Source organism: Gymnogyps californianus, chromosome 6, assembly GCF_018139145.2.
Source record: "Gymnogyps californianus isolate 813 chromosome 6, ASM1813914v2, whole genome shotgun sequence".
NCBI lineage: Eukaryota > Metazoa > Chordata > Aves > Accipitriformes > Cathartidae > Gymnogyps > Gymnogyps californianus.
In genome coordinates, this window is record NC_059476.1 from 6332043 (window position 1) to 6358555 (window position 26513).

Here is a 26513-nt window from a genome sequence, read left to right on the forward strand (position 1 = left end):
ACAGACTTCACTGTTGACAGAAGCTTCAAAACGCAAAACCTGGAAAATAGAGATTATAAACTTCAGCTGCTACTTGAACTATTCCCAGTGGTTTGAGGAAGGAATTCTCAAAGGGGTTTAAAGGAGTTAAAATCATATTTATTGGAAACTTTTCAAAATTCATTCAGTTCTTTCTTTGTATGTTCCAAACTCTCAGGCTTGTCCTTCAAACATACAAGTGAGAAGCTTCTCATATTTCATTCTGTACAAGCCAATTATACATCAGATGTTTATCTGTACTTTACAACTTGTAAGCTGCAGTGACAAAAGCATCCTATGAGCCAAGAGGAAAGTTACGTGAACTAGGAAGGAGAAAAACGAGACTTCACTGACATGGATCTCAGCATTGCTGAATGCATTTCATATTTTTGAGAAGCTGATTATCTACATTGATGTAAGTGTACCTTCCTCCTAGACAAAACCAAGACGTGCAATGCTCGCTGGCATCAGCTGAGAAGCAAGGAAAAGTCTTGTATTACTGTCTGTGGGGTAGCATGAAAGCAGAAAGGAAGTGTTGCTAGTAAAGCTTGGGAATTAATACTACTCAAACCCAATGTTTCATTAGTACTAATAGGGAAAACGTGACTAATATGTCATAATAGGGATAATCACTTCTTCTACTAAAACCAGCCCTGAGCATTGTGCCGGTCCAGAAGGCAAAATGGCAACAATTACACAAGCAGCATTCAATCCCAGTGCAACAGATGATTTTTTGTATTAAATAAAGACACAGAGAGATTTTAAAAGTTTGTTTTTATTATTGTAGTGTGGCTGCATTACTATCTAAAGAAACTTTTCAATCACTTTTACACTCTATTTTCATCATAAAGATTTCAGCTGGGAATGCCACACAGTATTCTGCAACCTTCACACTTAAAAGTTTATAGAAACATTCAGTATTAAAAGGCCTTTGCAACGTGGTTCTTTTAAAAACATTAGATTTATAAATCCAAGTGTTTATTAAAGCAGACTTTTTTCCAGAGACCCACGGACAAACAATTCTACGTGATCTGTCAAAGAACAAGTTTGCATGTGCTTACATTAACTCTGTAGTAACCTTGTCCACGAGTACTGCTACCAAAAACAAGAGTGGGAATTGAGGAGTCCTGTAGTAGTCAGTGACCCAGAATTTAGGCCATTGTTAATGACAGTTAATTTTGCTCAACTCTGTTGTTCACCAGTTAATACTTAAGGCAAATTTCATTGTATACTTATTTTCCCAAGCTAAGTAACTATATAAACGTTGTTCGTAATACATTGAACAGAAAGTATTTTATGGTCTATGTAAGATGTGGCAAGAAGAAATAAGATACACTGCAGTTAAAACACTTACTTTTCTATTTATAGCGATGAAACTCACATTTTCAATTTGTATAAAAAACTTTATTATTGAAAAGCCTAACTTTCAAATTTTATCAGAAATGCTATTTTAGATTTGAACTAAAAGGTTTATGGAGTTAGAGATGTCCCGAAGCTGGTGCTCCTCTAGGAAGGAGTGTAGAATACATATCCACAAATACTCAAACATAAGGAGAATCCAATGCAGTATTACTTCAAGTAGACAAGTCATGAATTACATTCAAATGAGAGACCTTTTACATGATATGATTCTTTTCACTACTGCGTACTAAACTTCAGTAGCTCCAACAACTTGGTAAAAAGAATAATTTTATTTTTTAGCCAAGACTAATTTTCACATGCCACAGTCTTCTATTTGCAAGGGCAATTTAACATCAGCATCCACTCAGCTGTAAAATTTCTCAGTCAAGCAGTAACAAATAGAAAAGAGATATCTGAGATAAGAAACAATAATGAAAACAAGTACTTAAATACTGGAATACTGGCACAAAAATGAGAAAAGATGTGATCGGTGGCATCCTTACGTATCTGGACCATAAGATGTGTTAGCATAAGAAGTATCTAATTAAAATGCCAACATTTTGGCTCTGCACAATGGGGTTTTTTACCTATTGCTAATCACACATTCAAATAACAAACAAAACAATAGCTGTGGAGACAGCGTTAGCAGTCTCCTGAATATTCTGCAGGAGCCTACCTTGCTGCTTTTGAGGTAGGATCTTCTCCCATCCTTTGATCCCATGAACCAGAAGGCAGAATTTAGTCCCTAAGGTGTGCAGGGAGTGCACACTTAAGAACAGCACAGAATATAACAATAGCCTAATTGAAAAAAAGGACATTTCATGGATTTTTGGAATGTTAGGAGACTTTCGTAAGTAAACCTGTTAAAGATTCCATTCCAGACAGTTACGAAAATGACAATACAGTGAACTGATTTAAAATAACAGTAATTTTAAACAGAAAAATTGGTTTGAGAACACACGATGTTCCAGGAAAGAAGTGTGTGTTTTGTGATCTATATTTATTCTTTAAATATATTTATATTTTTATAGTACAGATTGAATCATTTATACATATAAATACAACAGTAGTGAAGAACTATAAAGATTTGATTTTTAGAAGTAAATGGAGTAGACTTTTACACAGGTATAGAACTCTTTCAGCACATTTTTAAATTTGATTTCTGCTATAGTTGAAAAAGTTGGAAATATTCTTGTGTAACTTTATCATAGGCTTCTTTCCCCTCTCGTGAAAGTGAAGACAATTTTAACATAAAAATAAACATAAACCAGTTCTTAATCTTGCCTCCACACACATTTAACAACATTTGCTCAAATCACACATATCAGCTATTACAGTGATTCAAGAGAAAAACGTATTTTCATACAGTGGAATCTCAGTCTGATAGACAACCCAAATCTCCTCATAAACATAAAATTCTTATTCTAGTGTCACCTCCTCTTTAGGCTGTTTGAGCTCAACCAGTAACTCTTTCCCAGTTTCTCCTGCTTTTGAGGCAAAGAGAATAGCTCCCTGTTTAAAGCCCAGGAGCTTCAAGCTTCTGGCATAATCTGCATATACAGCATGGATCAATTTATGTAAATGAAGCATTAAGGAAAACACAAATGAATAGCAAAATGAAAAAAAAACTCAGAACCTTTTTTTTTTTACTCCTCACTCCTTAGCTCTCCCAAGCTGAAAATGCTGACCATTGGTGCCAATTGTGCTAATCCAATATTTTTCAGCACAAATGAAGACAAAAATGTTGCTTTAAATTCTACTACTGAACACATATTAGCATTTATCAGGCAATATACAGAGTCCTATAAACTAAACCAGATACATTTCAGATAAGCATAAGTACTTACCATAATACCACATCATAACTTGCAAAAGAAATTAAGAAACTGTAAGGTCATACTACAAGATTTGTTCATTAATTAGATGTATCTGGACTTACCTACATGACTTATTAGTGGCTTTTTTTTATTTACAAGCTTAAATCAGTGATGACTCCATAAAACACAATCAGGTATTATTTACATATGCATTACTTATTGCATATACATAAATACAAAAGTTAGAGCAACTTTTCAGAGCACTAGGTTAGCTGTGCAGACTGTAGTGAGCAATACTTTAGATACCTTTTAAAATGCTTACTACATTTTTCAGCTTATCTGATCTTGACCTTTAATTTTCTTTGTTTTCACTGTCTCGGAACTGACTCCTTCCAATCACTAAACCAGTATGTTGGTGTATAGAGGGGTTCAACACAGGGATTTTTTTTCCTGAGATATAGTGTTTAAAAGATAACTGAACCACTGATTTCACTACACAGTCCGCAGTAATAATTTCCAAGTTCTGCAAAGAACATTTTATCATTCGTTCTTTTTTCTCCTATGTTTACTTTTTTCACTTTTAGCTTGTTTTCCAGTGCCACTGGCCTCAGAGAGCATCAGGAAGAGGTAACGTTATGGATTTATGCAAATGACTCCTTTTCACTTGTTTCCTCATACTTCCTTCAAACTACACAACCTGGAAAATACAAATAGGAACTCCTACTCCTGTGCAGACTAGTTCATCTAACATTGGCTCATGCATACTCACTAAATATGAGTACACAAATGCAAAAACAGGATTTCAGGAAAAGGATATTTGTATCATCATTAACTTCAAATGCCCCGTACTTCAGACAAGCTTCAACAAATAAAGCTGCTCTATCGAAGTACCTCATACTGTTAAACGGAAAAAAAAAAAAAAAAAGAGAGTAATTTGTTAGGGCAGGAGAACAGAAAAGTATTCCAGGACATTGCATCAAAACACTTGCACACAGGCTTTCTAAAATTTTGCACTTAGGTCTGAAGTGGCAAATCTCTTCCGCACTGAGGGCTGAACAAGGCTTCTGATCATCACTAAGGTTAAACAGTATCACCATTTAGCTGCCACTATGGCACATATTCACAGTCCCACATCACCCACTGCCCTCAGTTTCCAATGTTGCTCCCCTTTACTCTCTGCACCTTCATGCTTCGTAGGCCTTGAGCATTCACTACATCACGACAGCACTGAGTGCTTTCCTCACGGCAGTGAATGCTGCTACCCTCCTCCCAGGCAGTATGGAGGAACAGGTCATGCTGTTCCCACGTACTGCCTCGTGCTCCCCTCACACCCGTCAGGCTGGCACTGCCCTCTCCCCAAGCTTCTTACATCCCCTCTTCCTCCTTGCATGCAAGGAACCGACATTTTATGCAAAATTTTTGAAAGATCAAGGCTCAACTTAGTCAGAAATAATCACAGCTACTATAAATTCTTACTGCTTGGTCAATAGGGGCTAGCAATCTTAAAGCCTGCAGTAAATCAAATGCCAGTATATTTACTGAAATTGCAACAAAAAGATCAGTTCAAGTACACAGAAATGATGCACTACTGAGGTTAGTTAGAGAAAAACATGTCAAAAAGAGACACAAATGTCAGAAATCAAACTGCAGGCCCTCTCCCTCCCCCTTCACTTCTGAGTCACAAATGCTTAAATAATAATTTTGGACAAGATAAAATACAGATTGCACTGTTTCATCTTTACCTGTGCAACATCTCTGCAACTTTTGTAAAGCATCCAAGTGACAAGAGGACAAGAATGGCTTTGGACTTCTGGTTGACTTGTGGAGAGCAAAGGTGATCTACCCAACGCTTTAACACATCAGCACACTCCTCTGAGTTCAAACGAACCTTTAAGAGATGGGAAAGCCAGTTATGAATTCTCAGCTGCTAACTAAAGAGAGCATTCTGCTTCTGGTTCATTTTTTTTCAGTGAAACACTTTGGGCAGAAGTAAAAGCATCTGAAATTACCAGTTTTATTACACAAAGTACACTTATCCCTTGAATGAATACAATATAAAGGCAAATTAGAAATATATAGGTATAAAAATACTCCACTCAGGTCACTCCATATTTACGTGTGATTAACATTATTTTTACCACAAGGCTCTTCTAAAACCTCAAGTATCAAGAAGTTAGAAATCTTTATGCTTTACGGAAGACTTAAGGACAAAACATCTTTATTTTTCTTAAAAGTCGGATTCACTCATTTAGAAAATCTAAGTACAACTTTTTCCATACTTTCTGCAGAAAACATAACAGAAATTTTACTTAGGGACGCTGAAAGATCATCCTTACTGATTCCTGTCCATTATAATTTGGAGAATTAATGCTGTGTCTAGGTACTTTTACTGTAATTACGTCCGCATACAAAACAGAAGTTGATGCAAATTTATGTGGTTGGTGCTAACTTCAAAATCAGCACACATGCTACCTGGAGCTCAGGACAAAATCACTGCCTAATTACTTATCCACTTCCAGGAGTGGTTTTTTGTAGTTTATTATGAACTCTGTACTGCTGTAGCTATATGCAACTTCACAAACCACTGCTCAAAAATTAGAAAATTGAGTATTCCAACCATTTTTAGGCCCCAATCCTGTCATTTGGACGGCCAGGGCAGATGTCTGTAGTCAAAAGGCTGAAGAAGAATCTGTCAACACTGACTGAATGGACTGGCTTATTATAGCTTAACACATGGAAAGAACTGATGATGATATTTCAAACTGATGTTTCAGTTTTTTAACTCTGGAGAACTTTAACACCCACATCAGCCTTCATACCTACATATAATAAGTAGGTCATTTTTACGTTAGCAAACTGAAAATTGAGAAGTTACATACTTTTGCAAGCCATGCTGCACGATTCCATTCGCCGTAAGTTTGCAAGTAGCGACAGGCATCAGCAGCCTTATCGATCAGACACAGTAACTGTACACCTTCTGGAAAATAAAAAGCACACTATGTAATAAGTTAAGGGAAAAAAGTGTTGCTATATAAGTGTGAGCAGATCATTCATCCCAGAAAAAGGATCTCTCTTATATCCTTCTTAGCATATGAAGATGTTGAAAAACCCTAATTTCTACCACCTGGCTCTCCATAGAGGCTGGGTGTCAGTTAGCATATCTTTTTCCTGGGCTACAGAGCTTAGAAGGACCTCACAAAGCTCTCATTTATCTTCGTCCTAAATAAAAATGACAAGGAGTTCACTGGATTTCTCATCATAAAGAGATAATGATCTTTGTAAGTCAAATAAATAGATTTCATAAATAATCCTTTATTTTAATTTAATGTTGTCCATAGTGTAATTATTAAGAGTGAAGTATTAATTGTCCACAGAGTGGAAAGTATTTTTTCCAGGCAAGTACAGACATTTGTACTTTCTCTGCATGTCTTCAAATATTTCAGTCAATCATCAGATTGTGAACATCTCTTGCATTAAGCAAAATTAACCTGTACATGTAAGAAAACGCACTCTTTGAAACAACTGTTGAACTGGAAAAGAAACTAAGTCCATATTTTAACTTCAGTAATAAGAAACCATTTTTTAATTAATTCTTTAATTAGGAAAGTGGAAAATATGTAGCTTTATGTGCTCAGCCTCTTTTAGTGCAAAGAGTTGCTAAGAGAATTATTCCAGAAATATTGTCCAATGAAAATGAATCAAAACAAGTTGAGCTTTATAACTGAGTTACTGCTCAGTTTTGTTAACTACTATAGATAGTGCAGACTATAACATATGCAACATACAAGATCTGTTACAACCTTCTGCTCTCTCATCTCCATCAGCAGCCTTAATAAGATCAGAATTACTAGTTTATAAGCAAACGTAAAATTAAAGTCACATTTTACCTGCGAGCTTTCCATTGGCTATCATGTTGGTTGCTACCAGTTTAATGGTACTTTGAGATGGACCTGATGAGGTGACAGTTGTGACCAAGCAAGCTTTGAGTGAATCGCAGTAATAATGTGCATTCTCTGAACTTGTTTCTAACAACAGTTGTACTGCTCTGTCAGTCTGGCAAGAGCAAAAAAATACAACTTTGACCACAACATATTCACTTTTAAACAAAAGCCTTTATATTTTTACCCTTTTTAAGACATGGAGCAAACAACAATGAAAGTTATTCTAAAACAGACTACAAAAGTATCTACCAGCATAATAATAATTAAGATTCTATTTCAATAAAGCATCCTTAGTAAGGATAGCATTTAAAGACCCATCACGAATATAATGCTTAATCACAGACTAACATTTCTAGAAGAGGCCAAAAAAAATTTTATTCAGAATATTTATTTCCTTGTTTACATAATCTTTTGCAGAGTTATGAAAGGAAGAGAAGCATTTAAAATAAGCAGAGAAGAACTAAAACTGTAAAGACACAGAAACTGGCCAGGATCTCAAGGATTGATTCAATACTTGATACTTCAAAACAAAGGTAGAATTCGTCCATTTAAAATGTTAGCTACAGCTGAGCACCTAACCAGTGGGGCTCATTCCACTGGCTGCAGACGCCTGTCTCCCAACCGAATGAATCACTGCAGGCATGTCATCTCTGCCTGTTATTAAAATGAGGTACCTAACTTTTAGAGGTCAATTTGGTGAGGTCAGTCAAGCTGATGGCTTAGATAATTACAGAAATAATGAAAAGCCACATTAAATACATATTAAAATGCAGTGATTCAATAAACTGGCATTTTTTAACTTCTGTAAACTGGCATTTTAAACAGACTACCTACAGACTAAATATTTCTGCTATCTTTTACTGGTAACATTTGTTGACGTGCTCAAATGCACAGTGGCATAGAAATCATTTAAGTTCGAGCTAGTAATACCAAAGCTATTTTTGGAAATGGATGCAGCACAACTGCATTAGTAGGGAACAGCTCATGATATATACTGTACAAATGCAACAATATTCTTATCAGGGTCTCAGTGAGCAGTTCTGTACAGTGTCTCACTGCTCAGTACAGATCTGCCAGAAGCTTAGGTACATCCTTTCGTACCTAAAATGAGAGTACTAAGTGCAGACTGAGTTATCCCAAAGATGTTAAGTTTTAGTTATTTCTGGGAAACTCAAAACGTGATTTTTCTCTTCTAGTCACAAGACGGAAAGAAAGATTTTTTTATAGGGTTCCGACAAAAATGAAATAGTCTGAAGCTGGTAACAAACACCAAACTTTACCATATACCATGTCATTACACAGAGTCTGCAGTGTAATAACATATTAAGACAGCAAAAACTATGCACTAGGTGAATAAAAGTATGAAACAACACACATGAGTTAGACAAAACTTTACTTGAACAGGATAAGTACACAAAATGGACAGGGAAGAAGAATAAAAAATTCAAATATTACCCACAAACCTGGCCCAAGAGAAGAAGTTGATCAGCACATTTCCTGGTATGATCATACGTTGATCTCTTCACTTCCTGGAGATTTACCCTTTCAAGTTGGAATTTCTGCACAAAGAAGGAAAAATATTCTAAATGTAAGATTACCACAAGAAATGAAAACAAGCATTTAAAAGATATGGAAGTATTTTGAGAGTTTTTGGAACACCCCCTATTTTTAAATAATAGGGAGTGATTTAATCCAGAGTGGTACGTTACTAATAAAGTGAAGTATGTATAGCAAAAAGCTATAAGATAATAAGACGGTTACAATGCTGAGCGTTTATTGTGCTGATGACATCCTTATTAAATATATTTTTTAACTCCTGGCAATACCTGGAAGTAATAATTTTCACAGAGTATGTCATAGCATATATCCAAGGGATTAACCAACTGTTCTTGAAGGATAGCTGTGTCTGTTGGTTTTGCAGGCTTTTCCTGGGATAAGCTGTGCAAATAGTGGGCAGCAACAGTCCAGAAATGCAGTTCAGATTCATCCCCATACAATCTGTAAAGATACAAATCAAGATGTGAAATATGTTTGTATTTTTTCATATGCCACATAAAAATATTATACATTTAAAATATCTTTTTACAAAGACCAGGCATTCTTGTGGGCACCACAAGTACTTTGCATCATCAATGGGACAAACTACAAGAAAAGATTAAGGAATGACATTCAGCAAGCAAGCTACATAAGAGGTTGGCCAGAAGATTGTTACAATAGTAATTAAACTCCGTGAATGTTCAGTACATAAATACGTGGAAATTGATTTTTTTATTATTACTTTACGTTTAATCACTAACATCCGCTTTCAACTACAAGAAAGTCACTAAGAACAGTTTGAAAAACACCTCTGAATATAGACAGACTAAAATTAGCTACAGTTTCGGCAGAAGAACAACACAGAACAAATAAATTTGAAATAAAAAACAGGCCTTCCCTGTTTACATATAATCTATCATGTGTTTTGAAGTTTTGGGCATTGTACAACTAAATGTACTATAGTTAGCAGAACTGCATTTATGAAAGTACCACCAAGACTGAAGGAAGTTCTCTACATCCAGCAAGTAAATAAGTGTTTCAGTAAGGTAACTTTTCCATTCTCAGTCCCGAAAACACTCCAATATGTGGTAACAAAGTACTTTAGCAATTGTACTGAATTAAAAGAGAATTAGGTGAGTACTTAAACTTCAGCACATTCATACACATTAATAGGATCAGGACTTTATTAGGAAACATTTGATATAGTTATCTGAATCTTTGCTACCTGGCAACTAGGAGACATCTTTGCAAGAGAGTAAAATCCGGATCAAGCAAAAGTTTCTTTATGTCACTGCAAAAAGAGAAAGCCATAAATAAACTGTAAAATGCTGTGTGAGTTTTTTTGTTTGTTTTTGAACACAAATAGGATATATCACTTACAAATTGAAAAAAATCAGAACAAATAATACACAATTTTTTTTCTGAACTGAAAAAATGCATCTATCAAAACAATTACAACAGGAAGGATACATAATTAGAAATATAATTGATCTCAAGGAGCAAGTCACCCCACCAGTTTGAATACGAATAGTGCGTCCATCAGGAACCCCTTATTCTTGTAATAAAGGGAACAACCACAAGGGTGTATACGGAGCTATAAATTAATCTGCAGTGATTCTACAAATTACAAGATTAATTTAATTACAAATAATTTTGCAACTATGTAGTGCCATAGCATAAGAGATCCACATGCATGAATTTAGGTTTTCCACATATGTTTCAGACTGGATAAAAATATGCTAAGTTATCTTTCATCCTACTAAATGAAAGGACAAAAGGAAAACGGAAGAACTTCTGTTTACTAGCTTCAAATATAATTTTCATTGTTTAAATGGAATGTCAAAATCTGTTTTCTGTGTAAGCAGAGCAATGTGCATGAACATTACTCTGCAAGTATATCTTCAATAAAAGATTTTCAGAATTGTTTGTCTTGTCTTCCTCAGAATTTAAATATCTTAACAAACCTTGGAGTATTTAAGTAGCAGTGTCCAATACAGCCTGGACCAACATCAAAGAACCATGTATCATCAAGAAGTATTGCTTAAAATATTACAAGCACTCACTGGTCAATTACAAATTATATACTAACCCTAATCAGTACCTTTAAATCTCTAGTTGTCAGCCACTACTATGATAAGTCAGTGTTAAAAATTCAATACTGACTTCCATCACACTTTATATATTCAGAACAGTACATTTTGACTGTTGAGTCAATATTTAACAAACTACTTTGAGATACTTTGCTTATTTTAAAAACATATTTTTGAGATTGTATTATGGTTTATTTTTATTTAGAAAAAAATAGAAATAAAAATTTAAAATCTTTAATAAAATGAATAAAGCACCACCCTTAGGAATTACATAAAAATAAAAAACAACTGTGTTTAAAATAAAAGCTGTCATTACTCAAGCTTATCTTTAGAGAGGCAAAAAGCATTCTTTCTTCATTAAGTTGTGAATTGCCTCAAATTTCAGGTTTTTTGCCTTCTCTGAATTCACTAGCTTACTCAAATATTAATAGGAAAATTCTTACTTGGACAATGAATTCAACTGTTCTTGAAGAAGGTTTTTAATATTTTCATTCTCTGGATAATCGCTGGATTAAAAAAAAAAAACAAAACAAAACAAAAAAGGAAAAGGTTTCCTATATTACCAAAATGACAGAATTATCTGAAATGGAAGAGTATTACTGGTAGTAGAAAAACACAAGAACATATATGGAAACAATCTTTCATACTCTTATGGCAAGCCATTCATGCAAGATTCCTTGTCTAGTTACTAGTTCCAAAATAGTAATGAAAGATTGGTTTTGCCTTCTCTCAACCTCAGAGTCAGTGCCACCAATCTTTCTTTTCCTGCTTTTCTTTTATACATTAACCTTGAAATTAATGAAAATGACAATGCCTAGCCAATTATTATGTGACCACCAACAGCACACAAACACAATAAAGGATACAGAAAGGTGCTCCTACTATGATGTGAAGCATGGCTCACTAAAAGTAAAGACAGGCCTATTAGACTATCAGTTAGACTATCAATTATACTTTAGGAACCGACTCTGACTATTCTTACACTAACTTCTTGAACAAAGAGAACACACAGTTGTTCTCTGAAGTAATATAACCTGTAAATGACATAAAAATATTGCCAGTACCTTAAAGTAGACAGCAGTTTTCAATAGCCCAGTGCTACTGAAAGTCAAAAGAAATAAAATACTTGACCTTAAAGCCTTTTCTATTACTTCTAGTAATAAATAGCAAAGCTATTATGTTTTTGACTGTCCCAAAGACTGACAAAACTTCTATGTCTAACAGTTATTTGCACAGAAAGACTAATAAAAGATGTAGGATTTTAAAAAATAATAGTATTTTATATATAGATACATATTTCTTCTTACATGTTCATAAAATCTAAAGAATATTTCTCATTCCACGGCTGATGCAACAAGAATGCTTTTAAAGCTAATGAAGCCCTTGGAACAAGCAGATATGGACACCATGCAGGTTCTGAAACAAAAGGAAAAGATTCATTGCCGAGTGGCTAATGTGCAATAACACTGTGTTCAGTAACCATAAAATGTACCACCTTGTTTGCAAGCCCTAGAAGAAAATCATAAATCACAGTCTTTTCATATACACAGCATGGGTTACTAGATGTAAAAGCTTATCTTTACAGTCAAGCAAAAACATTTCATAGAAGGTACAGGGTTATCAACCATGCTCAAATAAGAATTTCAGGACATTCCATATTGAATTTAGCCACGGACTCCTGGAATACATTATACTGGCGTTAAGTAGAGCTGTATATGATGATTACTGCTACTACAAGGACATGCTGGAAAGTAAGTACAGCTATACCAAAATGTACCATAATGCATGGTTTAGTTTTACTTTGCAATCGTTTCTACAGTATAATACAAGGATTAATACCGAAAAGGATGTTGTGAACTTTAATACATGTCTATATTAGCAAAGAAACAAGATGAAAATTACAGTACTAACTGTTGTTAGTACTAACTGACTAATTTAAAAGTCAGTAAGTCTGTATTCAGTACAAGGTTTGGATGATATGCAGTAAATGCTACCCAGTGACTTACGAGTAAAACAAGTACCAACAGCTACATTATTAAATATTCAGCAATTCCCTGTACTTCATATGCACTGAATGATGTAGGAATCTTGTAAATGTGATTTCGTAATTAAAAGATTATCACAGTGTAGAGGCAGAAGGACAGCTAAATCACAGGCAACCTTAACCTTGGCATATCCTAATTTCAGTGTGCTTGGTTTTAGACCATTAATTTTTATAGCTTAATATTACACAACATTCATTTGACAGTAAAAATAGCTGTGATAAATTCTGTGTTTCCTCAAACATCCCACACCACAGCTCCCCACATCACAATTTTGTTTATTACATATGTCTTAGTCGGAATCTACATGTTTTAAGGAAATTGTATGAGTAGAGGCAAGATTGACCAAAAAGACCAAAACAAAAGCAGTTATTTGGAACACCAGTAATTAAAAAAATAGAAAAATGTAGCTTAGTTAACTATTTAAATAGTTAAATATTTAAGTTCCCTTCCTAAACATACGGCAAAAAAAGTCAAACAGCACTAATATTGCTATTTTAGAGTTCAGTGGGAAAATCCACTTTGAAAAGCAATGAATCAGTCTACAAACTGCCTTTGATATCTGCAAATATCAGAAAAGACATTTTCACACATTAACAAATGTTTCAAAATCATACAATGAGTATCAGTGATGTAGGTACTGATACTTGATGTACCGATGCTTTTTAGGTCAAGTTGCTAGACATCTGTACAAAAAGCTCTTATTTTGTTAATTTATATTCCAATTAAGATATTAAAAAGTATAGTTTATTTAGGAGATTAAACTTGTACCAAAAAAACCACCCATGTGACCTAAGCTTAAAAAATTTATCTGCATCCACGAAAACCATTATAGGGACACCTAATTCTCTACATGTGACAATTCTCTGTTCTAATAGAAGTGCTGAACATTTTTATGGTCCACTTTCAAAATGAAGTATCTAGCAGTCGATAGCAAAAAAGAAATCAACATACCTATTAAGTCCTGTTCATCCATTCTAAAACACGCCGGTTTCATGGACAAGTCTAGTACTCTAATGCACCCATCATCTGATGCCAAGACCACTTTGTCTGAAGTGCACCAGTCCACATCCAGGATTCGGAAATTGACGTTTCTTCCACTTCTTAAACTGCTCACCATTTGTACCTTGAAAAGTTGAGTTATTTTTCTTTTTTAGTGGGCTCTCCATCACACAGTGTAAGACTCTGTCAGACGCCCATGAGGCACACCACAAAATTTGCAATAAAAGGTGAAGTTAGTCATAAATCATTTTAATGATGGACTTTTCTGGAGACTAGGGAATTTAGAAACCTTGGAGTAGGGCACATGGTTGCCCTGAAACAATACTTTTTCCTAACTGAGAGCTGAGAAAAGATGCTTTTGAGCACAGCTGTACAGCTGCCTTTTTGTTACCTTTTCTGACATAAAATATCCACGTAAACCGGTGGAAATTTACATGCCCTATTTAATTCCAATCCCTGATCTAGTATACGCGCATCAAGGTGGAAGTGAGGTTCTCATTAATTAACTCATGCTTTTCATAAACATATACCTTCTTGATAAATACTGAATTTGTTGAGAAATACATTTAGACATACTATTAACATAACATTATGGGAATAGGATGATTTATTGTCGACAAACTAAACAGAGATAAACAAAACAGAGATAAACCACACTTTTAACCACAGGTCAGTAGTCAGACGTTTTGTAACCCTTCTGTAGCATCACAGAACATTACAATTGTTAATATTAGGAAATACTAACAAAGCCTCTGCTGCAACCAACATTCTGCTGTTTCCTTTCACTTGTTCTAGAGCAAAGCATGGAGTTAGAGAGATGTAAGGCACAACAGCTCTAGAGCATGATTACTCTTAGCAGTGAGAGAATTAGAGAAAAATGTGGAAATATCGGGCAACTGGTTGTAGGCAAAGGTGAAGTTCTAAGGAGAGGATTATATGGATAATAGGAATGAGACTGTATCTACAGACATTCTGAAAAGATTTTCGGCTGAAAATGTGAATTAATTTTAAATGCTTTCATGTAGGAAACTTTCGCTTGTCCCAGAAAAACAGAGGGAATAGCTACAGGAGGAGTATCCTATGGCATCAAAACTATGCAAACATGCTTCAAGGAGAGACTCATGGGATATTCTACTCTGCCTACATAATTCACAGTTGTTGGTCTTATCTGCTGTCCAACTCTTACCATCAACAGAGAGTTTCATATTGCTCAAATTGAGTGTCTGAGTTCGGAGCTGGTGCTCATTACAAAGTGAACAGAAAAAAAATTAAAATTCCTGTTTCATACCCTCATACCCTGAACTTATTCCAGGGGCCTAAGTTAAAACAGTACAATTATCTTTCCTTCCCCATGGTACTATAATCCCCTGACAGACCTATGAAGCAAACCCCAGAAGATCTGTGAACATTACTACAGAATTTCTGAGTAAGATGAGAAGCTAGACAACGTTAATTAACAAGTGTCTAGCTTTCTGGTATTCCCTAACAAATTAAATCCATGCACTGAAGAATACATACTCTTGACTATGAACAGGAGTTAACAAACCTGTAGTAAAAATACTCTCTTGTCCACAGATTAAATTCTAAGATTGAGGACTCCCCCTTAAATTTTCAATGTCTGCCTCAAAAACATTACAAGAGAATGACAAAGAGTATCTCAGAGACATTGTCAGCTTTACGAGTGAAAAGCTTGATGACAGCTTAAAAATGCTTTATAGGAGCTAAAAGTCTTCTGAGAAAAGCCATACAACTTTATCATACAACTGTCAGCAAGAAATCATGACTAAGTAAAACTTAATCCCTGACTTGTCCTGATTTTCAGAAGTAATATGTGTATTTTGCAAAGAAACACATATCAAAACAACAGATGCTTACCTCTTTTGAATCCCAAATTTCTGCTCCATCGTTGTACATTGCAAGAAGTTTTTGATTTCCTTTCCCTGGGGCAAAACGTATCTTTTTCACCCAGCTTCGGTGTGTAGGAATCCCCCTAAGAAAAGAAAAGCACAAGATTAGTATCAATCATTCTATACCTAATATTGTGGGTAGTTAAATCTTTTCCATGAATGTTGCAGATCCTGATATTGTACAGATTGAGAAAATCAATCTATCTATCTATATACACACACACACACAAATGGCTATCCAAATTATGAAAACTAAAAAGATTAAATGCTTGAAATAAATACTACAACACTTAACGTCTTATCAGAAGCCATTGCAGATTTAATGTAAGAAAGATACCTAGCTGTTTTAAAAACTTTGATAAAACGTTACTCCATCTGAAAACATAAAAGATGAAATGTAGAGAATTGTAACACAGTAGGCATTTTCTGAAATTTTATTTCAGAATACTTGCATTTTTCCCCTCAAACATGACAGATGACCTTCTACAGTGAAGAACAAAAACGAGGCAGGGAAAAAAACATTGTAACACTCTTTATCTCATGTTGTCAGACTTAATTTGCATTCATACCTGGATACTCTAGCTTTCAAATCCCAGAAGTTTAAGTTTCCATCAACGTCTCCAAGAACCAGGATATCCCCTTTCCAGGCAATACATGTAATGCTACCCATACTTCCCTGGAAATATTAAGAAGCAGAACAAAATCTTGTGATTAATAGAGCCAAACATAGTAACAAACATTTCAACATTAGTATTTCATTTTTTTAAAATATTATATGACATGAAAGACCAAAGTCTGCTCAGTTAAAACAGCAACAATTCTATCGAATATAAGCATTTATCAAGTCAGTCATATTTGCTTCAATACGCTTCAAAATACGTTTCCTTGTAAGAAATTTTGGGTTTAAAGCAATGGAAATCACTTCTCTGTCTCTTGTTGGATGGAAACACCAACATGACAGACCTCATTAATCACAATACTAGCACATACTAAAGTAGGAAACAAAAATAAAAGAATTCCTATTTCTAAGTTCAATTTATCAAAGCCTTCAAGAACAACTGAAAAAAGAAAGATTGTTCTTCAGAGTAACTGGGAAAAAAACAAATTTACAACTCACAAAAGAGTGCTCTGGCCCACTGAAGTACTCCTTATGACGTAAGATAAAAGCCATTAACAGAACACAGTCATGTTTCAATAATATCTTCTTTGTTATTCAAGCTTTTGGTATATGCTTTACTAAAATTCTTAAAAATATGTCATGTAATTTAATTGGAAAGCAAGTCAGGGCCTACGAAGATTCTAACTTGTAAAAAAAATAAAAATCATTTATTTCAACAGCGTTTTCAACAGAAAAACTGTAAGATTGTGAAAACAGAATTGCTACAGTTTTTGAAGTTGGAATTTTTATTTCATATTTCAAACTACTGCACTAATGACCACTTGCCACTGCAATGCATATCCCTGATTTTCTTTTCTGGCAATCATAGCTAAGAAAAAAATTAAAGCATCAATGATACAGAAAATTGCAACTCACATCAGGAGGAATTCTTGCACTGTCTTTTACTGAGTTTCCTTCTACTGTGAGATGATAAACCTGCCCATCAGCTCCTGTAAACACAAAGTGCTCTCTGGCAGAAATGTTCTGGCTCAGCTCCGATTTACTTTCGGCTTCCTGTAACAAGCTTTAAAGAGAACACAATGAGACACAAGTATTTCTTTCTTGAAATTAGAATTGCAAGGCAAATTCTCCCTAACTAATGCACAGAGGCAGCACAAAAATGCATACATCCTTCAAAACAATTCATCCAGAAGCAACAGTTAACTCATTTACACACTTGTGGAAAAGTTCAGGGGCAAATAAGAGTTTTACCTCAAGAACCAGGTAACTAACGGAGTGCTACAGACACACCTGAGAGAAACAGAAAGACTGTTTCTCTCATTCAGCAGTAAATCAAAGTTCCACATCTAAAAGCTAAAGGGAGGCCCATAAAGTTGGCTCGCCCAGCATGTACTCAAGAATCAGTTCCAAAATATTCTGTTCTATAGAACAATGGCACATGGTGGAAAAACAACAACTGATGCAGAATAGCATTGTATCAGAATGAGAAATACCTGATCACAGAAGATTCTACGCTGCTGACTTCAGTATCTGATGCAACTGTCTGCCGGGCCATGGCCTCACGGGCTGCTAACTGCTTCTTCCTCAGGCTTTTTAAGTTATGAGAAGGTGACCACTCCTGTGAAAAATTGTCCAGGAAAAAAGGAAAAGACAAACGTTTACTCCCTGAATTTACTGGGGATTTTTCTGTCAACTATAATGATTTCAATGAAGATTGCTTTCTATGATACCTCCCTCCATGACCCAAGGAGCAGACCAGATTTTTCCACCAGTACCTCCTTTTTTCTTGCCTCTATATGACGACAAATGAAAACGGAAGGGTGACAGCACTTATCTGTATGCTACAGATACAGTAACATTTTGCTGCAAATTTTTTCATAGATTTTTATACTATCTCAACATATTACATTTAATAAACAGTAAGTAACAGATTTTATTCCTTACCAAAGCGGTCGCTGTAGGGAAGTTTTTAGACATTTCTCTTAGCAGAGTGCATGTTCTGACATCCCAGATCTCCAGTGGTTTGTCTTTAAATACTACAGCTAGATACTGCCTAAAACAAATATGAATTTACTACATCAAAAGTAATCATTCCATTTTAATTTGAGCATTTTACTTCACACGTGTTGTTCGTATCAGCACTCTGGAAACCCTCAAAAACTAAAGAGGAAGCAGAGTAAATTAATTTGGCTCAAATCCCACTCTGAAGCCTGTGATTTCCTTGAGTTACTGAGGTGCAAAAGAGTGTCTGAAAAAGAGTCCTCCTTCAAAGCTAAAAGAATTAGAAATTTCTGTCAGGTGGTACTGCTCAATTACTGTAAAGGAGACAAGGGAAGTAATTCAGAGAAAGCAGCAGCACCTCTAATTCAGCTGTATTCAGCCCGAGTTGATGACTGCACAAGATACCAGAAAGACACATCAAGACTGTAGGTTGGACAGATTTTTTTCTCTACTCCAGATGCATGCCACTTCCCTAATCCAGTAATAAACGAACATAAAATCCTCTTACACTAAACCACTTGTCAGTCATGTCTTCAGACCTTTCATCTGTGGAGCTAGAGGAGTAAAACACCTTCAATCTACCACTTTTCACATTTAACTTGAAAATACAGAGAAGCTCTGCAGCTATATGTACTCTCTGCAACTGCGTAGTCTCTATTCAAATGAACTATCCTTTCTTGTTCTCACTTAACGTTCTGGTCTCTTCATCTAAGCCCACGGCTGTTCTTAATTTTTAATGTATTAATAAGACCATTATATGGTTGAACTCTTCCAAATTCTCTGGAACACATACATACTTCCAAAAATATTCCTATGCAAGCTAGAGAATATTAATTTTTTTCCTCCACTGTAAAGAAAAAGACTATTAAAATTTAGAGACAATGTCTTATTAAATTCAACACTACTTTAATTTCATTTACACAGGAAACTAAAGTAATCTCACACAGTACTACTGTTGTTATTTTTGATACTATAAAGACCAGGGCCTCCTGTCACAGGTCTGATCTCAAAATAAGCAGGATTTGATGGTAAACAATTTGGTTGTTTATCAGCTGACTTCTCGAACAACTATACCCCATATCTGGTTTTCCAGTAGACATTTATTATAAAGGTGTGAAATACATACCTAGAAAAACTAATAAACACATGAAAAATCATCCCACCTTTAATGCCAATCTTCTAGTTTTAAGTAAGGCTTAAGTTATAGAAAAGGGAATTAAGTCATAACATAATCAAAGTTGACAAAAATTGTTCAGCACTTTTCTCCCTAATATTATCCAAAAGTCTGTTCAGTGAACAAAATTCCTAAAAGAACTAAAATATTAACGACTGCTCTTGCAATGTGATTGGATCCTTAAGTGACAAAGTCAACCACAGAAACATTCACAGCTTTTGCACTTTGAACTAATATTTGAAAGTATTTTTCTCTTGATGCTGTTGCACATTTTTCTATACTCTCTGGAGTGTTTTTTCCTGGAATTTCTAAGATTTCTATGAAGTAATGAGGTTCTTCATGCAGTACAGTAAAATTTATAAACTTCACAAGGCTGATCTACTTACTTCAAATGAGACACCTTTATCATTTCAACAGCTGGCTCATCATTGCCTCGCTCCCCACGAAATGCGATGCTCCTGCCTGGAACACACAAACCACATGGGGGAAAACAGAAGTAGTTACTAAACTAAATATAAATATAGAAATCATTTATAAACTATTCTGTTTGTAAACAGAAATAGTTTACAAACTAAACTAGAACATCTCCAAGTAACCTGCCATATCTTACAGTACTCTTGTCATTGTCAAAGTTCTACTGCATTTCAAAGGACTAAATATAATATAAACTCTACTGTCTAATGTAATACCCGACTCGCTTCCAGAGCACAACTACTGAAATTGATGCACAATCAGAATTACATAAATATAGAGAGAGAGTTCAAAGAGTCATTATTTTCCACTCAAAGCCAACGAGATATACTCTCAATTCCCCAAGGAGGAAATTCATGAGTAGATTTCAGGTTTTGTAAGAGAAATTAACTCTGCCATAAACTAAGTCTGAAAGTATTTCCATGGTGAAGCACTAACTCACTGTACACTTAGCAGAACCATTCTCTCTTTCTTTCCAGCTAAAAGAATAAACCCTAAGAACTTACAATCTTATCTCCAACAAAATTTTCACTCACCTGTACAAAGTGTTGCAGAATTAAAGGTGTTACCCATATCACTACAATAAATAATGATCTACAAACACCAGGGTATCACAGCATCTCCTATGCAAGTTTCATTCTCCTTAGCTTTCAAGGATAATTCAAGTTTTCAAACTTTAGCCACTCTTGTGGCTGCTCGTAGCTAAATTACTTATCTTATGCCAATTATGTGAATAAATCTAGTTATCAACAATGCTAGTTAGAGCTCTCATGTCAGAGGCCAGGCTACAGGAAACCTTCGAGCTCTATTTTCTTCATTAGTGATGAAACACCTTAGGAATTTTCTTATTTTTGTTCAGAAATGTAAATGAGAATTTTGTCAAAGTGTTCATGAAGTAAATCAAATCAGCACAGTTTTCCTAGCCCTAAAATAGAAAGTTGGGCTAATTAGTAATGGAGGAACCAACAATCAAACAGTTAAGTAGTTACGACTTTCTTGTAAGCTTTAAAAGAGGAAATGTAACATTTTTTAAGCAAATCATATGCTAAAGTCTCAGGTATTCACATCTACTTGAAACTTGGTTGCCTATGGAAATATTGAACCTTTTATCACTTATATTTATAAATGTTTCAATACTGATTTACATGCTGAAAAATCAAAATCCCACTTTACATGAGATTAATTTTACAAAGTACGTATCTTTTTTGTTGTGATTTTAAACAAATAAACAAAAGATATTACATGGAAAAAAATTACAATACTGTCATGTTAAAAGAACAGCCTCTTTGTGCAGCACCCTGGAAATACAAAAATTGAGTCTTTTCCATAAGCTTAAAAAAAAATAAAAAAAATTAAAAAAATCACTTTATGCTACATAAAACAATTCAGAATTAGCCATGTGTTACAAGATTCAGGCTCTTCAATTAGAAATTAAATGGCTCCAGGTTTTCACATTAAAAAATAATTTAAAATTATTGAAGTGCCTCCTATTTTGGGTTGTCTAATCTCCCAAATTATATATACCTCCTAGTATTGTGCAAATATTGAGTTTAATAACAAATATATTTGTCATCCATTATAAGGCCAGAACAGTTGAAAAACACACATAACCTGCTAATTTTGCTATCAACAGTATCTTTTAAAAAGTTATTTATTTTTTAACCCTTCCAATTCTTTATAAAAGTATCAGATTAAAATACCCATTTTACATTCATACACACACTCAAATTCTGGCCATGCACCTGGCCTACCCTGAAAAATTATCTGTTGCTGATACAAACCACAATAAATGGTTCAACACTATTTCAGGTGCACACGAAACAATGGGTGTAGACTGTGACAGAACACATTTGGAAATATATGCATTTTGTGAACAAAATACACCACTAATGCCCATGCTGTGTGAATGCTTCTAAACCTCCCGCTGACACATATTCATTCCTTTATTTAATAAGTCCAAGCCACAGACATCTTTGCAAAGGTGTTGTTTCAAGTCTGTCTGTAGAGCACCAGATGGAACACATTACGTAGCTTCAGAAGGACAGAAGAGCAGAACCAGTTAAAACTCCTCTTTATTATTTTATTTTTTCATGACAACAGAAGCAAAAAAAAAAAAAGTAGTAAGAACTTACGTCTGTCACTCCCCAGCAAATCTGTCAGCCTCTCGTACAGATTTCTCAGGAAATACTAACCTGTTGGTAGGTCCACCAGCTGCAGCTCATTCCTTACTAGCCCCAGATTGTTAGGTGTTGATGTGGCAAAGGAAATAAACCCAGTCAAGCTTATCCACTCAATTCCCCTGTCATCAGAAGAGAGTACATGGAGCATATTAGCCAAAATATTCGAATGACTAGAAAATAGCCTGAAGTACAGTAATTTTTTTCATGCATATTCTTCAATTTGAAAACAGCACAGAAGTAATTTTCTACACTTTATGGAAACACTATATTTAAGCATAAAAAGAAGCTATGCATTTACAACTATGATGTAAATATAAAGTTACCAAATTAAAGAAGAGCTTTCTTTTCAGACTACACTAGTTCTTGTTTGGTTAAAACAAAAATTTCAGTTAGAAACACTGGTAACTTTTGCAAAAATCCCTCACAGATACTCAGCACTAGAGTGGACTAAAAGCATTGCTCCGATTAAATCAGTGGTTTACCAGATGGGAAAAACTATCAACTAACTCAAATTTGCCAGCATACAGAAAGAGAAAAATATTCATACGGATAGCAGGGTGGGGAGACTTGATTCTTTCAGTCCAGAGAGAGGAGAAACAAAGGTGATAAAAAAAAAAGAGGCCCTGAACAGATTTCAAAGGCTATCACAAAAGAACTGAAAACCTGGTAATTTTTTTTTGTTCTTTTAGATCATGCCAAGGCAGCCACAAACTAAATTACCTTGAAGTGTTGCAAGGATTTAAAGTTACACTGTATACAACATATCGTCAGCACATATGGATTCTAAGCAAATTCTTGAAATATACCACAGGCCACAAAAGGATAGAAAGCTTCACTAGGTACTGTTCCAAAACAAGAGATAGTCCTCCGTCCCCATTTCCCACACACACTTCGTGCCAGCATAAATTGCTGAGTGCTTTATCTGTGAAATAAATCAAGGAACTAATCTAAAAGAAAATTGAGACTGCTCTAATACATACATATGCCCAAGTTCATTTTAACACGGATAAAAGGATTTAGGTTTTCCTCAAATCCTTCAAACACAGATTACTTAAGACATTTCCAGGACACCTAAGTCTTCTGTTAGATCAATTGTAAAATCGTGGTCTGTTTTGCAAGAATATATGTGAAATACGAGAAAGATAAATAACAGTATTTATGATTTACTGTCAGTAAATCCAACTCACATTGTATTAAGTAGAAGTTTCCTAACTGGAATGTAGATGGGTGAAAGCAAAAAGCACTCCCATAATATTTTGCACATATAAGTTACAGCCATATTTATCTTTATTTTTTTAGTTCAAGCTTTAAAAAAAATGGGATGCTTTATTCCTAAGTCCTCAAGTAAAGTTAAAAATTTAGGACCCAGTGCTTTTCCCACCAGGACCTATGAAAGTTCAACCAATAATTTCAATCAAAAAGAGAAGTATTCAATTATCAATTGAAACATTACAGGAATGATTGAATAGAAATCTACAATTGCAATAATGTGTGACATTGCAAGTCTCCGAAGGGTCGTAAATACAGGGAGCTTTCTGAAATGGAAGAAATATGAATTCTGACGCATTTGTAATTTTTTACCTGTTATTCTACTATGGCTTTTGGAAAAAGCCCAGAATACTCCTAATGCATTGTTATTGCCAGTAATTATTCACTATTCTCATTCAAAGACCTGAGGCATTTTCTACACTTCTTTCATCAGCTGAGATTTAACAGGACAAGTCCTTTTCCTTTGCTGCCGGCTGGCCATCTGTCAATACCAATAAAAATCTACAGAAACCCAAGACACTCATAATCAAAAAGAAAACTTTAGCTTAGCTAACTGCTTGCACCTGAAACAATATAATTTTTGTTATTGTCATACATGTAAATTGAAAATCTGAAGACAGTGGTTCAAGTTTTAATGAAGGAAACAAGCAATGCCTTCCCTACTGAAATATCTCCATTTGCAAAATTTCCTAATTAAAGACATCTTTGTCTACTAGAATTAAGGGTTACATTCAGCTGTAAACTATCTCTCAGGCTGGATCTACTCTTTTAAAATATGAAATTCAGGGATTCTATACATTTGACTTGTCTCAAGTTACTTCAGGAGTAAGATTCAGTCATTTTGATTAATGTTTCCAATGGAAACAAATTACAGAGTGTACTGAGGTGGACAAAAACACAAATTACTTTTCTAGTTGGGAATGGATTGTTGTGACTTTTATGACAAGGCAGCTGCTACTCAAATTAATTATAAGAATTATCAGAAAAGGAGAAAGGTAAAACTGGAAATCAAACCATATCGTAAACAAAACAGTATTAAAATCTCAATCATATTATCAGAAAATACTCCCAGCCTCAAATTTTACTATTTAAAAAGAATTTTCCTTGTACTTCAAAAGTATTTGTATGGTCTACATGTCCAAAAGTGAATGTCAGCAATGGAACAAGTTTTTCCTTTTTAAGAAGAGGAAGATTAAGAAAAAGAAATTGCAATTAAGTGCCAAACATGGTACCTCTGAGATAACGGTACATCCTGCAATGGCGACTTCAGAATTCAATTCCAAACACACAGGATTTCATTGCAACACTGCTTACGCTTGTCAGGCAACACGTATTTACTAATGCACAGAAATAAATCTAGCACACCAACCTGTATGACAGAAGTGGTAGGTATTTTTCATTCATCTTTCTCTACATGAGGAATGTTTTTTTAAGGAGGTGATGAATGTTTGCAAAGCAGTTTCCCAAAGGGGAGTCAGCTTAAATTCAACTGCTAAAACTTGGATGTAACACAGTAATTTTTAAGTTTCGCCTGCAGGCCATACACATTCTTGTTACAGTCAGTGAGATTTTAATTTTAAAAATTAAAGCTGTTGCAATCTTGAACTTGCTGAGCTTCAGCGAAAAAGAATGGGAAGCACTGCTCTAGTCATAGTTATCTATTCAGAATAAGCAAAAGTAGCAGTGAGAGGCATTGCAAATGCACCACTTCCACTGAACTAGAAGCTACATCGCAGGCATTGTATTTACATGTCTTGAATATATTCTCCTCTGCATTGAAGATGTATTATCATCTCCTGTCTTACCAAAATAGCTTAGATTGCTCCACTTAGAAGACAGAACAGGTATCAGACTTAGTTATTTCATGGTTCTTCTAATCTCTCTTAGTAATAACAATTATTTGCATTTCTCTCTATCCTGAAGGAAGAAAGACTGACCTGCTCACAGTTTCTTTCAGCCACCATACATGCTACAGTCCCCCTCTGGTTTTTTCCCTCACTTATGCTCCTAGCAGTAGCCTGATTGACTTTTCCTCTTTGTGCGCTCTGAAGCATTTCTGCTGCTTTTTGTCTCAGTCTCCTAATAAAAACCAAAGTAAACTCAAAGGAAAAGTATTTACTCACATAATTCTAAACAAATAGTGGAATAGCTAACTAATAATCACGGACAAAATGAATATTCAAGGTTATTCACGAGTATGAACTATCTTAAATGGAGGACAGAAAAACAATTTGCCCTATTCCTAATCAGAATCCAGAACTGCAAAATTTAAAAATAATTAAAAAAAAAAATCAGCATGTGACTACATACGTAGCTTCTAAAAAAGAACACTTTAATTTCCAAAAAAAATGTCAATTGCTAACACCTAGACAACTCAGTGGCCGTTATTTTAGCACAGTTGATATGTAAAGGACAGTTGCCATTCTAAAGACCTTAGTTTTATTACATTCTCTTCTTAAACTACAGAGCACTGAAAACTCTGCTGGCCTTGAGTTACAATTTCAGGGTATTCTCAATTACATACTAAAATAATCATGTTCCCTGAAGGTGTATTTTCAGTTAAAACTGAAATAGAGGCATTATCCAATCTATCTGCATTTTAGAGGTAAAGAATTCAATTCCCACTGAAAGAAAAACTGTTGCACTCCATGAATATTAATTAAAAAAAATAAGAAATCCCTGTGCCTTATTCTACATTGCTTAAAGCATTCCCTTGAACTTGTAAAGATTATGTAGAAAGGCACTCAGACCATTAAAAGCAGGACTGAGGAAATTAAAACAAATATTTAAAAGACTTACCCAGATAACAGCTTATAACTAAACAAAATTCACAATCATTTTAATTTTGATCTAAAAATACCGTTTGTGCAAGGACAGTTGCTAGAAAGACAATGTATCCTTAAAGTTTTTCAAAAGTTGCAAAACCTTTGCAAAGTGACAATACTTCCAATAATTCGTGAAGTCTAAATAAAAGATAAATGTTTTTTCAGCATATTTCCTCCTGTCTCCCCATCGTTTTTTTTTTTTTTTAATCTGTGAATGTTA

The 26513-nt window shown here is 34.7% G+C and overlaps 1 protein-coding gene across 1 annotated transcript in view; it reads right to left on the bottom strand.

Annotated features, from left to right (window-relative positions):
- Positions 1–787: 787 nt before the first annotated feature.
- WDR11 (WD repeat domain 11) overlaps positions 788–26513 on the bottom strand; it is a 47487-nt gene continuing 21761 nt past the window's right edge. The window contains exons 12-29 of the mRNA XM_050899046.1: positions 22212–22318; positions 19935–20010; positions 18318–18426; positions 17867–17991; positions 17289–17436; positions 16324–16430; positions 15723–15837; positions 13800–13971; positions 12111–12219; positions 11247–11309; positions 9939–10004; positions 9004–9175; positions 8641–8736; positions 7124–7289; positions 6116–6213; positions 4979–5124; positions 4054–4133; positions 788–2996 (exon numbers count right to left, since the gene is read on the bottom strand). Of these exons, the coding sequence (XP_050755003.1) occupies positions 2839–2996; positions 4054–4133; positions 4979–5124; positions 6116–6213; positions 7124–7289; positions 8641–8736; positions 9004–9175; positions 9939–10004; positions 11247–11309; positions 12111–12219; positions 13800–13971; positions 15723–15837; positions 16324–16430; positions 17289–17436; positions 17867–17991; positions 18318–18426; positions 19935–20010; positions 22212–22318 (2113 nt within the window). The 3' untranslated portion in view covers positions 788–2838. The remainder of the gene's footprint in view (positions 2997–4053; positions 4134–4978; positions 5125–6115; positions 6214–7123; positions 7290–8640; positions 8737–9003; positions 9176–9938; positions 10005–11246; positions 11310–12110; positions 12220–13799; positions 13972–15722; positions 15838–16323; positions 16431–17288; positions 17437–17866; positions 17992–18317; positions 18427–19934; positions 20011–22211; positions 22319–26513) is intronic.